This window comes from Centruroides vittatus, unplaced genomic scaffold, assembly GCF_030686945.1.
Source record: "Centruroides vittatus isolate TY-2023 unplaced genomic scaffold, ASM3068694v2 contig_1755, whole genome shotgun sequence".
NCBI classification, from domain to species: Eukaryota; Metazoa; Arthropoda; class Arachnida; order Scorpiones; family Buthidae; genus Centruroides; species Centruroides vittatus.
In genome coordinates, this window is record NW_027121071.1 from 75,076 (window position 1) to 92,504 (window position 17,429).

At 31.3% G+C, this 17,429-nt stretch overlaps 1 protein-coding gene across 1 annotated transcript; it reads right to left on the reverse strand.

Moving 5' to 3' along the window:
* Nucleotides 1–598: 598 nt before the first annotated feature.
* LOC136969186 (uncharacterized) lies at nt 599–16,554 on the reverse strand. Its single transcript, XM_067263280.1, has 5 exons — nt 15,469–16,554; nt 1,032–1,108; nt 935–962; nt 711–857; nt 599–655 (listed from the first exon to the last, which is right to left on the reverse strand). The coding sequence occupies exons 1-5, from the start codon at nt 16,552–16,554 to the stop codon at nt 599–601; spliced, it is 1,395 nt and encodes a 464-aa protein (XP_067119381.1).
* Between the last annotated feature and the right edge of the window lie 875 nt (nt 16,555–17,429).

The window sequence follows — 17,429 nt, forward strand, 5'->3', positions numbered from 1 at the left end:
TACTCATTCTCTTTCTTCATTATTTTATACGAAATTATCAAAATGATAAAAAAAGAAAAAAAAATACAAATCCAAATCTGAAATACAAATTTTCATAACTATTTTGTATTTTTTAAAATGGGAATGTTTTTATAATACAGTGAAACCTGCTATATCGATCATCTGTAAATTGCAGCTGTTTGTTCAGCAGAATTCTCCTGTACCTAAAATTACCTCCAAACAATGACAACTTTATACAAAATTTCCATGTACCTGTTGTTGAGTAGTCCTAGAGTATATTATTTTATAAAGATTTAAAGTTATAAAGAAAAAAATCGTAGGCACACTTGCTCTGGTTAAGAAATTGAAATTTTTGATTTTTTTATGACATATTACATTAAAAATATGTTTTACTTCAATATATTCCACGTGGATCTGTAATAGCCCCGCAGTGGCAATATAGATGAGACTACTGAACTCTTGTAGTTGGATCTGAGTTTGTGCTTTGCCTACATTCTGGCCACGTGGTTTTTCTACTTTTTTCTAAATATATCACGTAGATAGAGAGGATTATTATAATTATTTGTTTTGGAAGCATATTTTCCTTAATAATAATCAGTTAATCTGATCTGTTATCAAATATTTTATGTTTCTTATCTCGTGTAAATTTGGATTTCTATATTAAAAATATGTTTATTAGTGTATAAAGAAAATCATTTTTGAAAGATTACCATTGCATCGAAAGGTTTTACCAAGATAAAGGCTTTATCTAAAGGTCTTGCAGCACGTATTGCAAATGTAGTTGGAATATGCCTTATCGAAGAAGAATAAGACATGTAAGTATGTCTTATATTATAACTCATAATGGCGATGCCTCCCTAATGAATAAAATTAAATTATTGAAGTACATATTAAGACAGTATAGACAGTGAGCTGCTTAATATAAATTTATTACGCTCTCTCTGTAACTTGGTTTTTCCAACCTATAAACAAACAGAATGTATTTAACTCGTCGAATATGATTTACATAAAGTGTATTAAAGAAAACATACTTGAAAGGAAAAGAATCTTCGAACAGTTCAATATATCTCCGAACAAATGTTTCCTTCTTTTCGTCCACGATATCCTCCTAAGAAACAAATTATTATTGTTGTTTAATTTTAAATATTATTGTTTGTAAGTTAATAGTTTAAACTTCACTTTAAATGTTCAATAGTACATTCTCTTTGTTCTAAGAAATAGTTTTCTGTAAACAAAAATAACCAAAAAATGCTCTGGATAAATTACGCAAATAAAAAATTATTGTAAAGCGGATATGACTGGATGAATTAGAAATGTTTTCAATAGAAAGCTGCTCAAATATTTAAAATTTCTTGGTACTAAACTGTCAACAGAAGGCGCTACGTTATGTTGTATGTGTGAGATTGCTTTGCATTTATAATATTACTTTTACATTATGTGTATTAATAAATTGTATAATATTCTTTGTGACTTTAATGACAAAAAGTTCTCTAACCAAATATGGTCATGACAGCACCATATAATAAATGTTTTACGTTTTGATATGGCGTACACATCTAACTGCACACCTGCAGATGCATCACCAAAAAGTCGATAACCTGACACTTTTTCTCAAGCTATATTGATAAAAAAGACGCGAGAACTCAAGTCGGGTGGACCAGCCTGGATAGCTACAGACTGGCAACAGCCACGCAGTTCGCAGCAGCTATCCCCATAACGGCAATCACAAGACGGACTCCACGAACGAAAAAGAATACTTTTCTCCTGTCATATCCGGAACAGTCTAAAGAGGACTTTCCAATAAAATGGCAAAGATTGTCTATTACGGATCAACCTCCACAAGACAGAAAACCACATCTTTCTTTGAAATATTTTTGAAAAGTAAATAGCAAATTTACTATTTAAAATTTAAATAAAAAGTTACTTTTTTCAAAAGTAAATAGCAGAAAGAACGCGAACGGAGCGCATAGATATATTGCTGTGTCGCCTCAGATGTACAGTACATTCAGATTTTTTTTAGATGTGTCTTTCGTATCTCTGCGTACTCTTAGATTTAGACGTTTATATTAAACTTTTATTTTTATTCGTTAACCTGACTACCTCTCTCTATTAAACCTTAGACACTTATCGAGTTGTTCGCGATCTGCCTACTCGAAAATTTTAGACCCTCCCATTCAATCTTTGGTTACAATTTGCGGGTTAGGACACGTTTAATCTTTGGTTACAATTTGCGGGTTAGGACGTCTATCGGAAGTGGTGTCAGAACCTGACGTCGGCTAGATCTTGCAATTCCGCCGACAATTTATCGTAGAGCCATCCAACAGACAACGAGGTTAGGTCTCACCAACCTGTTGCCGAGAATGTGTTGGGTCTCACCGTTGGCCCCTGGCTAATCTCACGTTGTCAAATTAGTTAAGAGTATATATATATATATATATATATATAGAATTCAGCATACAAAACGTAGGTAAAATGTATTAATGTTTCATGCAAAAAAATCGACGATGAGTGAAATACCATTTAAAATATCATGTACATTAGGACACAGACATTTCAAACAGAATTACAGTGAATTCTAAGCATAATACATATTCATATTGTATTTGAAATACTACAACATTATATGTACACAATGTTACCTCATTTTAAATTGTAAAAGATAAAAACAATTATATGTTAAATTTATTTATACTTACGTAATCTAATCCAAATTTTATTCTATCCGGTATTAATAATTTTTTTTCAATTATTTTTGTCTTACTGTACATTTTACAAGAAGTCATTTTATAATCTTTGCACTGAAACATTTAATAATAATAACAATTTAAGGAAATTTAACATAAGTAAAAAGGTTAGTAATATATAATACCAATAATAATAAAAATTAGTAAGCTTAATAATATTGTATTTAATGTTATATTGTACAAAACTGAGTCAAACTTGTTATAAAACAATTTTTTTTCATTAAAGCAATAACCTACCATTGTGGGAAATCCATAATTGAATCTGAGCGATCAAAAAATTTGAAAAAATTTTCAGGAATTAATGTTTCGATCGATTTCAAGAATCTATTTGCTTTTAATGTAGGTTTTGCTGAAGTGATGATGATCATAAAACGACTGTTATTTGATGCCCAGAAAATCAAATAATTTTACATTTACAGAAGTGACTATAGTTAAAATATCCCTCATAAAATTACATTATACCTGTAACTGATAACCGGATTTACAGCAGAATTTATATACATACAGTAGTAAACCGAAAATCGGAATCAATTGGAAGACTGGGGTTGTTCAGATTAGGGATTTGTTCCGATTACCTATTATGTACGAAAAAATATAATAACCTGTCCGATGTTCAAATTTTTCTCCGTTATCGTGTCGCTTCGTGTTGAATTTTTCTCTCGTTGCGTGTCGCTTCGTGTTGAATTTTCGTCGATTTTAAACCTAACGAAAATTTTTATAATAATAATCGAAACTATCGTATCGTTAAAAATTATTTCTGCATTTTGTACAAACAAAATAAATAAGTTGAAGAATATAAAAACATGAAAATTATACTTTAGAAGTAAATTTAGTATCAAAAACGTTCGATTCAGCACGACACAGTCCGACTGAAAATCGTTCCGATTACCGGCGATTCCGATTACCGGGGTTCCGATTTACGAGTCTCTACTGTGCTTTGCATAGAATGCGAAAATAATTCTGTGAAGAAAAAAGAGTTTAAATCTTTCTGTTAGACAGCTCTTCATAAAAATACACAATCGTTTGATTTTCTGCAACACTACGAAATCTCTTATGTAACAATACATCAGATTTGCATCTCTATTTATCATGCTGTTTGGACAATTGCTTACTGATTAAGAGAATATCGCTCAACGTGTGACCTATTGCTATAGTCTAAAATTTCATGATAATGGTCTGGAGGTTTACATCTTACTGCAATTAATCTCCAGTGATGATTCGCACGTTTAGTTTAATACTATCGTTTAAGTTTCCAACGTTGCACAATTTCCAAACAATACATGGAAAGTGCCCCATTTTCGAAAGTTTTTCAACTAAATTTTTCTTTTGCAATCTATTTTTGCATTCGTTTATGATTCGTACAGGAATTTAGCTGTCAATTTGATAAATAGTCAAAGCTACAAAGTACTCTGAATAGGAAAACATTAAACATAGTGACTTTGTGTATGTGTTACCGTTAAAGACTAGTATCTGTTATTTAAAAATATATCTAGTTATTTAATAGAATACTTAAACAAGCATGTCAGAGTGTATAATTTTCTAACATGTGGTAATCTGGTATTACATTGAATAATGACAATCGCTTTGTTAAAATATGGAATAAAATTCCTTTTTGTTTATAAAGATCAAGTGATATCACTGATGAAGATAACAAGTTTGAGCCATTCGAACCAATGTTGTTGTAGTCAATTCAAGTTATCAGTTCAACCAAATTGTCTCCTTAAACAATTGGTTATAAATCCGCTATTAATAATAATTGAATACTAAATAATTCGGTACTAGAAGTAGGCGTTAATCATCATTTCTTATTTAAATTAATAAATTAGACTGAATTTTGCTCAGTGTCAGACAATTGTATGACTTTTGTACTTAGATTTTTAGAAAATGTTTTTTTCTATACCTTTTTTGCGAAATGCAAAAGAGAATGGTTCGAATACCTTCTACGAGAGCGTAATTTAAAAGACAATAGTTCTTTGATTACTCATGAAAACTTATTACAATTTATACGAGAAGTGAAAACAGCGAGAATGACTGACAAGTAAAAATCTAGAGATTACTGGTTACTTCAACATCATGATACTCTGGAAGTTCAACGATGAGAGACATTAATAGTTGCACTAAAAGGAACAGAAGCACAGGTAATATTTTATCGTACAAATAATGATCTGTTTGATATTCTGTACTTAATACTTATTTCTATTGGACATGTTAGCAGAAATTGGATAATAAAAGAACTGAATCTCGTTACGAAAATATTGCTGAAGGAAATATTAAGATACTTTTTAATATATCATAATATAAAACATTTTGTGATATGAAAAATTTAAGCTCAATTTTTATTATGTAGCCTATAGAAGAGGGGCATACGTCCGAAACCCGTATTCATCCACTAGATATTCCTGAATATAGATCATGTCAATGATACCCAGTGTATATCTATGCACCCAGTTTGACCGAAAAAAATATTTCATAATCAAAAATATCAAGGAGCTTTTTAATGTTTGAATGTCTTGCCAACAAAAAAAAATTTGCGGAAGAAAGGGGTTGTCGAAACGCTAATGGTTTTTTCACATATGAATTCTAGATGTCAAGTAGATCTGATAGATTTTCAGTCTCAACCTTATAGAAACGAATTTTTTCAATAAGCTTATAGAAGTATTAAAAATAACTAATTTAAAACTTAAAATTGTACAGTACATGGGAAACTAAAGCACAGAGAGCGTCAAGAAAACAATAGAATATATTGACAAACTGGATGCAAGACAATTAATCTTCATCATGAAGTAAATGTCAAACATTTATTCAGTTCACGAAACATGAACCTTTTCACTCTTTTACAAAGAGATCTTCTTACGAAGCCATGTTAGTTTGTGCAAGAAAGTGGAATTGTCAACAACATTTATACCAAGGAAGAAATTTAATTTATTGAATAATAATGATTTGCCAGATGAGCTTTCTGCAACACGAAATAAGGACACTTTGGTTGAAGATGTCATATGCACAATACATGACATTTTTTCAAGGGATTCTGAGTATCACTTAAAATGCTTAATTTTAAAAGATGAGGTTAAACAGAAGATCCGTAGGTTATGTTCAAAGAAACACAGTGTCCAGAAAAAAAAGCAAAAAATGTTAAAAAATATAAGCAAAGAACATTAAAATACTTTCAGAAATATTACAATCTGAGGCATCTGTAAGTATGACGGTCGTATCTCGCCGCCTGATTTTGATAGAAAACAACAAGATGCCAGATATATTGCTTCTGTTGTTAAAAAAGGAACTAGTCAAAAATTTAATCGACTGGAAACAACAAATATGCATGTAAAACAGTTATATTGCAGTTATCAATTTACTGTCTGTAAAAAAAAATCAATATCAATTTACAAAATACCGGGCATTGAGATACCACTCCAGTATGTCGCTGCAACCCAAAGTGTTGGCACAGGTCGGGCTTCGAAACATGCATTGTAAAAGCAGTGTGACAACAAAAGATGTTCTTATCTAAAAAATAATGTTTTCTGCAATTCTAAATGCCAATCCAGCATTCAGAGTTAAGCATCCTTGTAAATTAATGAATGCAGTATTAAACTTTTAAAGAACAGCAGCTTGTCATTTGCTAGAAGATAGTCTATTTTTTATACTTTAAACTTTTGAGAATAAATTGATTAAAATGTTCGAATCTGAAATGAACTATAGCTAAAAATCATCTAAAACGTTTAGTTTTAAAAACGAGAAATGTTTCTAGATTACACGTTTTCGTGCTAACACAGAAATACATCTAAATTTGCAAATAATAGTAAAAACATAAAAGGAATGTAAGCAGGGTAATCAGATTCGAAATCTGAAAACGCAATTACACAAACTTTAAACAAATATAGTTGGTCAAATCAATAAATTCATTGCGGCTTGTTTGAAATGCGGTAATTTAGTAGATTAAATAGTCGATATCAGGTAGATTACTATGTTTCTATCTTACAATAATCGTAAAAATGTCATACCAGTCAATACATACTGTTGGAATAAATAAATATTTATTGTGCAAAAATTGAGCATATTGCAAAATCACTATTCAGTACATTAAACTATTTTAGTTACAAAACTTTTGGAAACATTTAAGACAGTTGTGAATGATGATACGAGTGAAAAACAGTGTATGAAAAACTAAACGTATGAAAAAGTTGAAAAAGCTTACAGATGGTGAGTGGATAAAACATTAATAAAGGTAGTTGGAAATGGTTTATTCTTTGCTAATAGATTGGTTGTATGGCATTTTCGCAATTATTTAAACAGACTCCTATGTATTAAAAAATTAGTTTTTTTGTGGAAAGTCCTCTGGGAACGATTTCTAATTGACAAATTGCCCATGTGTTGCATTGAATATAACTAATAAATTTTACAATCCCATAAATGTAAAACATAAGCTTATTGTTTTCAGGAACCCAAAACCAAATATGGACAAGCCACAACAAGAAGTGTTTACAAGCATCAACTGCTATATTTTTTATTACTGTATTATATTCATAATATATATAAAATTATAGACAAAAATAGAGTAATTTAAGTTTTCATTACTACATTTAAATAAAACAATATTTTTTATTTCGATGAGATATGACAGCTCGAGATTTAAGCGATCTGCCAGTAAGGATGCTTCCAGAGAAGACTTTTGATAAAATACTGTCTTCCTTAGGTGTGTTATTATGACGAAAACACTGAAATATCTACCTGGCTAGCCAGAAAGTACAGATCAGTGGCTTTGTCAGTGGCAACAGATCGGCAAATCAAGAATATAATAAATTAACAACGCTATTTTGAAAAGATTAAAAACTCGGGCAATATTATAAACTGTAAACTATTAATAATTATGCAATAAAAATTGAAAGTATGAAATGTTTAATCACTTTAAATAAATAATATGAATAACTTACAACTTTGACGTAACTTTTTTCTACTCGTATAAAAGAAGACCATCCAATCTTTTCAGTAAATGCAAAACGCCGATCGTCAGAATTATAGAAGAAAGTCACTTCATGTCGATAAACGAAATCGTCTTTTACCACATGCACAATGTATTCGTTCTGGATAAGTTTGCTTAGAATAGAGTCTGAAATTTAAACAAGTTTAACTTATTTGTAAAATTACTTAAATCAAAAGATTTAGATAATGTATATAAATAAAATCTTGTTTGTTTGTCTTTTATAATAAAACTAAGAGCCAGGGTCGCCCCCTAGTGGGCGTTCATTACAAATTTCACGATAATTAAAAATCATTATTTAGTGTTATTAAACATTCTATAAATACTTTAAAATAGTTTAATTTGTTTATTTACCTTTGCTGGTAACATTCGCTAGGGCGCCCCTAGTGGGTGTTAATTTAAATAATAATTTATATTGTTAATTTAAATGCTTAAAATATGATACACGATAGGGGCGCCTCTAGTGCCCGTTTTTGGCATACCGTTACGCAGACGGACGGTCGGACAGGCACGCGTTCAATGGGTTATATATATAGATATTAAAATATTAGCTTAACTATTTCACTTATCGTTTTATCGTAACGGTTCAAATCTATCCGGTTTTTCGTTATTCGCCCCCTAGTGAACATTACAGGCATTCCGTGACAGTAATAAATTCCTATTACAAATATACTGAATTATTTATATTGTTATATTGACCAAATAATAATGTATTGGCCAAATGAATAATAATAATTTATATTGTTAATTTAAATAATAATTAAAATTGTTAATTTAATTTGAATGTTTGAAATATGACACACGATAGGGGCGCCTCTAGTGTCGGTTATCAAACGGTTACGAGACGGACAGACCGAAGGAAGGACGGACACCTGTTGAATGGGTTATATATATAGATATCTCCTTAAACTAATCAGTGATGAAGTTTAACCCGACGTTTCCAAGAACCTGGATCGACACTAAGTTAAATACTACCCCAAAAAATCGATTTAATTTTTATACATATATTAATTTTTGTTTTTCTTATTAAACTCGATTTGAAACATCTAAGGTCTCGAATACTTTTTTCTTTTATAACAATTTGCGTAAAAATGACGAATTTATGTGTTTTAAATTTTTCTCTGATTAATCCGAGTAACGCCGTATATATAAGCTATTCATTAATAATAGAGAATTAAAACTGTCATAAAAATATAAACTGTTCATATACAACATTTTGCAGAGAAGTTGCAAGAACTCAACTCAATTTACTAAATTTGGTTTATTATTATATTTAGTAAATTAATTGCAGATATATTACAAAATATTATCTTTCTGATAATAAAAAAGTTTTCTAACAAAAATCTGAAACTTAAAATAAGAATTTAAAAATAACTAACGTGAAGCAGTTTTTTTGTAACAAGCTCTACAAAATGAGAAATGCTAATAAAAAATAACAAATATTATATTGCTTATAATCTCTCTGAACTATCTGTTATATTAAAATACTTACTGAACAGCAATATCTTAACAAAACATTACTTTTTAAATAATCTTACTTTAACGGAAGTAAAATAAATAATTCAGGAATATTAAATTACAGTTCATTTTATTTATTATAGATTTATTAATATAATATGACGTGAATATAATAAAATTCAGAATTATTTATCAATTATCACACAACCCAACCAGTCACGTTTACAATATTTAAAAAAATATATATTTTATCATTTTAACTTTCTTTTGAAATATGTAATTATTGTAAATTATTGCACTGTAAATTTATTGCAATTTGCATTTATCCCATTAGAATTTTCATTGCACGTAATCTGAAGTATTATGTCATCCAATTAATTTATGAAGAAAAAAATTACAGATATATCAAGCAAGACATATTATAGATGAATCATGTTAACTAGCACATTATCTAGCAAATGCAATATTGTTGCAATATGTTACCTCGCACATTGTGTAGTACTTCTACATCATTATCAAGTCTAATCTCTAGAATAATGTAGTATTTACTTTAAATAGAAAAAGTTGTTTATAATAATATTTATTACGATAAGATAACAAATTCAAAAAATACAAACAATTTCTAAAGTTAAAGATAAAGACACATTGCAGCAATTTACACAAAAAGTCGGATTTATATTTTATGAATTATCATTTTTAATGAAAACACCTAATTTTATATAGTAAGAAAAATGCATAAAAATACTTACTATCAAACAAATGTCGAAACTGTGGGTGAAGACTATGAGTAATCAGTACAAAACTTAGTTCTAATTGAAGTATCATGTCGAATATTGTTCTATATCAAAAAAAATTAAAACCATAAACAATCGTTTAATTATTTTTAAGAAATCAAATGAATATAAATTCATTGCACTATTTTTATGGTGTGATTTTGTAAGTTGAACAAAAAACTAATCTACAAAAATGTTTACAAGTATGTCAGATATAATAAATTTATAAATATGGATATTGCATTGTGTATATGTATCACATACAGTAAAAGTTACTCCAGCATATTCGACACCACAATAATACTTTGCCACCTGTTGCACAAAACTAATAAATTAAACTCCTAGAAGTTCTCACTTCGTGTTACTAAGTAACAGGCAATTCCTAGTAGAATGCCTACCGTGGAGACACTTCCCGACTAATTTTCAGGACTGGTTTGTTTATACATTAACTCACCCTTTTGCATTTTCCAGAGAGTTCATAATTGTTATACAATCTGAATAATTCAGACAATTTTGTACATTTTAGTACCAAAGCACACCACTGTATACTCTGAAATCAGTCTGAAAATGATACAGTGTAAAGTTAAGTAGTTAAAAATAATTGTAAATAACAATAAAAAGATAATGAAACAGATATGTCGTAAAATCAACGTTAACGATGATTATTTTGCATATAATATTTTGTAGACATATAGTGTATTGTGCACAAATGATACAATATACTAACCATGGGAAAAATAATGGCATGCAGTTGAATAGTGAAAGAATTCCAAATTATTGACAACTTTTCAGAGGATGCCGGTTTATCTGAAAATTGTAGATTATCAGTTATCGGGACAATGAATATCTATATAATGTTGTATATGTATCTACAGTGAAATAGTCTGTATACACTGGTTTTAAGGTTACGTAGTGAAAACTGATTGATTCGAACCGGAGTAAGTGGCAAACATATGGATTTAAGACACACTCAAATAAGCTAACTCTAACTTTTGAAACAGTTTCGCTTCAATTGGATTTAATACAGTATTTTTATAAACCCCACAGAATCTAAATTTATATGAAATAATTAGCTTTATTCTGTCGAATAAACTAATCGAAAACTTCGTATAAAGCACTGGAACCACGTATCACAAGAATAAACATCACATGATGTGGCGACAGAGATGGGCAAATGGCTTCCAGACAGTGTGTCTGACCTAAACACTGTAACTTCCAATCTAATGTAATTTTGTCAAACAATTTTGTAAGTTTCATTTGGTTGTGGATTTGTCAAACCAGCTGACGCCTATAACAAATGAATATACTTTTAATAACTCTATTAAAAAGTCTCAGTTTATGTAAAAATTGAATCTTATCTAGCAACATTTTATAAACACAACGATCGTAAAATTGCTTTTTGTGAAAAAAATTATAAAATAGATAGATTCTAGGCCAGAAATACGACAATAAAAAAACTGTTTTTTAAAAAATTCGCTCAGAAACGCATTTCTCGAAAACATTTTAAACTGGTCGATTGAGCATTTTCGAGATTTTGAACAACACCGAGACATTCAGATTGTCTCGATATTTCGTCTAACAAGTGGAACTGAAATATTGTATGAATAGTTTATTATTGATCAGCGATATACCATTGCACAGAATCTTCGTTTTTAACGAAAATTTCATTAATCGAAGTCCGAATTTTTTCCCCTGACTGATTCGAGATATCTATCATCTAGTGTGTAATTGTTAATAGTTATGTTGTGTTTATATAATAGTTATATATATAATTATAACAAATTATTTTTATAAATGTTAAATATGATTTTGTAAAAATTCTCATATACTGCATAAATGATCTCGAATAACTTAATTTCCGTGTAATGTGTATAAAATTTCTAACAAATTGATTGTTTTATGACAACAAGTATGACAACATAGATTTTTTCTATTAAATATTTTTCATATATAGAGAAAAAAGTTATATCTGTATCATTTAATAATATAAACCATTGATCGCGTGTCCGTATATCTGTAACAGTATACCTAAAATTGCTACTAGGGGCGTCGATAGCTATTATTTAAATTAACAATAAATTCAGATTTTTGCGTAACAACATTAAAAAATGAATAAATGCAGTTATTTTCGTTTTTACTGCGTTTTAGTAGGGTACACCGTGAGAAATTCAGTATATTATTGTTTTTATTTGTTATATGAATTTATTATTTATATCACGGAATGACACTGCTGCTGCTAGATTGGCCACTGGAGATCGTCCAGCGCTACTAGTATTTTAGCTTCTATTGTTTTTAGATTAAAAAAAAAATAAAACGACATTTGTATATGTTAGGCTCAAAGACCGAAATCGCTCATTGAGCGAATTAAACGCGTAGTAGCATTTTCATAACTGCCACGACGCGAGTTTCGCGTCGTGGCAGTTGTAAAAATGGCCACTACGCGTTGTGGCTTATTGAAAACGACCACGAAGCGAAATTTGTGTCGTGGCTTTCATCGTATTTGACCACTACGCGTTCTGGCTAGGTTTGGTTACTTGGTTACTTTTCAAACACATGTAATCATTTGTGAAAATCTGTTGCGGTGTGCTCGATATGTCAACTGTTTTCTAACAACTAATTTACTAAAAATAATTACTTTGTGAGAACTTTTATTAATAAATCAGTCTTTTTATGTGAATCTGAGAATGTTTCGGAGTTATTTATTTTTACAGGAACTATTACCGTGACATTTCGAGTTGCATTTTATATTCTTTGAGCGACATTTGCATTTTTTATCAATACAGTATTTTTTACAGTGACACATTACAAACCCTTGTTTACTTCCAGTTGTTAACGTGGATGCTGAGCGAAGTGTTAATGAAGCTGAGGGTACTGTCCTGAATGTTAATAAAGTTATTCTCAGAAATTGTAAATTCATTACGAGCGTAAAGTCGATCAAGACGACCTTCCTTGTTTCCTAACTGATAGAGACCTGATGGATTAATGCTCATTACAACAGCTAAAACATTTCTGGGAGCTGCACGTCCCCTATCAACATCAGATATCCTAACTAAAACATTCGAACCAATTTCAACTGCAGAAAATTTTGAGTTGGATAATGAAATCATTTTATGTGCCTGTTTCTCTAAGCCGGATTAGGCATATTCTCTCTCAGCATTAATGCTTTTTTTTCTTAAACAGAGCTTGTAAGTAACGTTTGCACCAAATCCCTTATTCTCGTTGCTTTCTCCGCAGATAACGTGAACATATTCATGACACTCTAAACACTTGTGAGCTCTTGAGGTTTCATTTTTACAAATAACACAAATTTTTCTTTAATTTAAATTTTCAGCTTTTTCTAAAATCAGTATATCTTTGTTTGTCAATTCTTGTATGATTTCCTCATCATCTTTCTTCTCTAATACTTCTATGACTTCAACATTTTTTTCATTTTGTGCTTTCTCAACTTCGTTTAGCTGTTTACCATCATCTATGTTGTTCTAGTTTTGTTGATCATAATTTTTGGAGTTAGAAAATAGTTCTTGTAATTCTTCTTTACTTTCTATGAAAGCGTTTATATCACTAGTAATAGATGAATCTGCAAGTACGATTTTTTGTGTCGATCCAAACATAGCTTCGTACGGACTTGTCTTAATCGCCGAATGGTGAGCACGGTTCTTTTTACTTTGAATAAATCGCAGTCCTTCTGACCACTTCTGTAAATTATTGTCAGCCATCCAAGCTACTAACATGTCATTGACATCTTGATTTGACCTCTCAACCGAACCTCGACTTTGAAAATACCAATGTTTTTTATGAAGAAGCTTTATCCAGGGCCACATTTCTGCTAAATTTTTAATTATTTTATTAGCAAATTCTTGACCATTCTCACTATGCAAGATACATGGGGCACCGGAAAAACAAAATATATTGAAGTAAACTCACTCAGCAAAATTAAATCACAAACAACCAAACACCTTAAGTTGCTGAGAAAAATTTAATAAACAACAAACGTTTTCAGCCAAATCTGTTGGCCATCATCAGGTTAAACAAATTCGAATGCGAATGCAAACATAAAATGGAACAAAAAATTTAAATACAAATAAATAAAATAACGGATAAAAAATATACATATAAGAAAGTAAAAATTAAATATAAATAACAAAAATATATAAAAAAATATGTATAGGTTAAATAATAAACTACACGAAACTCTAATAAATGCAAGAAGTGCATTTATCAATAAAATTATATGAAATTCTGACATATACAAGATATGCAGTGATAACAAAATCAAGGCATTAAATTAAGAGGTATCAAACCTCTTAATTAAATATTTCCATGCCGAAGGCAACCCTTCAGCATCCCTGGCATTAATGCAGGCATTATGTAATCTGCTCTTAAATATTTCAATTTTTTCGGCGCAAAGCGCTAAAGTCGGTGAGTGTACAGGTTTAATGATGTCTGCTTCACCCCACTTGACTACCGAGCCTTCAACCTGTGCCATCTGAGATAGAATTGTGGCGTTAGATCTTTTGCTGATGTTGTATTTGTGCTCCCTCAATCTAATCCCTAAGCTTCTATTAGTAACTCCAATGTAGTTTTTATTAATGCCTAGTTCTTGGTTTTCATAAGGAATTTTGTACACTCCAGCCATTCTTTCTTTATCAATACGGTCTTTGTCGTTCCTTAATAATTTGTACAAGTTGGGAGCCCTCTTGAAAATTAACTTGGTATTTTTGCGGGCTGAGATTTCCTTCATGATAGCTTCTTTCTTTCTGTCATACGTGAACTTTGTGAATTTGCGGAAATCCCCTCCTTGAGCTTTTGTTTTGTTATTCTTGTAGTTTTTGATTAGTGTGGTTAACATATCCGCCCTGTACCCTAGAGTTCTAGCGATATGCGATATCCTGTAGATTTCTTTTTGTCTATCAACCACACTACTGCAGTAGAGAAAAGCCCTGCGAACAAGGGCACGGAAAGCAGCCATTTTGTATTGGTAAGGATCATTCGAACGCGATGGAATGTACAAAGGGCTATGCGTTGGTTTTACGTACACTTTAGTAATCAAATGTCCTTCCTTGAATTCGATGTCAATGTCTAAAAAATGTATCCGTGAGGAACACGTCTGTTCAATCTTTAGCATGAGGCCGTCATCGTTGTTGTTGATTCTATTAATAAATTCCTCGATTTTCCGGTCATTCTTCCATATTACAAGGACATCGTCCACGTATCTTTTAAAATACATAATGTCATTTATGAAGCCACAAATAACACTCTTTTCTAACCTTCTCAATACAAGTTCACACAACAATCCTGACATAGGACTTCCCATTGGGACTCCCCTTTTTTGTTTGTATTGACGGCCATTAAAAGCGAAAAAAGATTCATAGCAGACAAGGTTAGCTAGCTCTATCAAATCATTACTGTAATTTGCCAAATCTGGGCTTTTGCTGCGCATGAAATCCAAAAGCGCTACCTTGCATGACTCAATTTTTATAGAGGGGTATAAGCTCTCGTAGTCCATTACGGTTCCAACCTCATTATCCATTAAAATTAGATCTTGTATCTCATTAACCACATCCCTTGGATCCTTTGCCACATATACGTTATTTTCGAGCTGAGAGGTGAGAAACCTATGTAATTTCTTTTCAAGAAAAAAGGTTGGTCCTCTGCATCTTTCAACTATGGGTCTTACTTCCTTGCCCTCTTTATGGGTTTTGGCAAACGCAAATAATCTCGGCATACCTGGCCTAGGATTCCGACAATTTTTGAGAAAAGGTAATAAACTAGTGATTTTAGCTTTTTCAAGTTTCTTAACTCTTCTGTCGACGCTATCAATAATCTTTTCGTCAACACGCTCGCATTCGGTTTTTTTAATATAATCATCCAAAGCGTCATTATACGTTTGCCTTTTCATGATGACTAATGTCTTGCTCTTGTCCGCTCTAGTAGTAACCAAATCGTTTTCTCTAAGCCAGCATTTAGTAAGTTTGATGTATTTACCGGCATCACATCCTTTCCTCCAAGCCGTCCGGTCTTTAATGACAGTTTTCCATCGGAGGTATTCTTTTTCTAAAGGATCTAGCCCAGATATTCCTCTTTCTATTTCCTGAATTGACGCGTCCCATGAGTTTGAACTTTCAGGGACATAGTTCGGTCCCCACTTTAGAAACTCCATGATCTTCATCGGGACTTCTACCTTGTCCCATAAAACGAATGTCGAAGGATTATCCTTAGCTACTCTTGATGCCTGTTTTCTAATGATCCATTTCATTTTCTTAATGTACTTGTTCCTTAAATTCACATGTACCGCATCCGTTAATTTAACTATTCCTCGGTTGATATCTACCAACATTTCAGGATCCTCATTGTATATAACATTTTCTAGATTGATGAGCTCATGCAGGACACCATATTTCTTATTCCTAGCAATTCTAATGGACTTACGAAGGCACATAAGACAAAACTTAAATTTCAATGAAGCACATTCCTTAGGGATGCTGATCCTATAAATCGACATCGGAAATACCCTGCTTTTCAAACATTCTTTCAAAAACGTAAATTTGCATTCTGCCTTGACAAGTTTTAACGCAATCTTCCTATATTTCTTGTAATAATCCATCGGTGTGCCATTTTAACATTGAAGTGAACTCACTCAGCAAAATTAAATCACAAACAACTAACTAGAGCTAGCTAACTTTGTCTGCTATGAATCTTTTTTCGCTTTTAATGGCCGTCAATACAAACAAAAAAGGGGAGTCCCAATGGGAAGTCTTATGTCAGGATTGTTGTGTGAACTTGTATTGAGAAGGTTAGAAAAGAGTGTTATTTGTGGCTTCGTGAATGACATTATGTATTTTAAAAGATACGTGGACGATGTCCTTGTAATATGGAAAAATGACCGGAAAATCGAGGAATTTATTAATAGAATCAACAACAACGATGACGGCCTCATGCTAAAGATTGAACAGACGTGTTCCTCACGGATACATTTTTTAGACATTGACATCGAATTCAAGGAAGGACATTTGATTACTAAAGTGTACGTAAAACCAACGCATAGCCCTTTGTACATTCCATCGCGTTCGAATGATCCTTACCAATACAAAATGGCTGCTTTCCGTGCCCTTGTTCGCAGGGCTTTTCTCTACTGCAGTAGTGTGGTTGATAGACAAAAAGAAATCTACAGGATATCGCATATCGCTAGAACTCTAAGGTACAGGGCGGATATGATAACCACACTAATCAAAAACTACAAGAATAACAAAACAAAAGCTCAAGGAGGGGATTTCCGCAAATTCACAAAGTTCACATATGACAGAAAGAAAGAAGCTATCATGAAAGAAATCTCAGCCCGCAAAAATACCAAGTTAATTTTCAAGAGGGCTCCCAACTTGTACAAATTATTAAGGAACGACAAAGACCGTATTGATAAAGAAAGAATGGCTGGAGTGTACAAAATTCCTTATGAAAACCAAGAACTAGTCATTAATAAAA

Excerpts from the sequence above, each read along its gene's own strand:
- LOC136969186 (XM_067263280.1), bottom strand. The coding sequence starts at position 16,554 with ATGGATTATTACAAGAAATATAGGAAGATTGCGTTAAAACTTGTCAAG. Across the intron at positions 1,109-15,468 it reads TAATTTTAATGGATAATGAG|GAGGATATCGTGGACGAAAA; the intron begins GTTGGAACCGTA and ends TTTGTTTCTTAG. Across the intron at positions 656-710 it reads TAAAACCTTTCGATGCAATG|AAATCCAAATTTACACGAGA; the intron begins GTAATCTTTCAA and ends TTTTTAATATAG.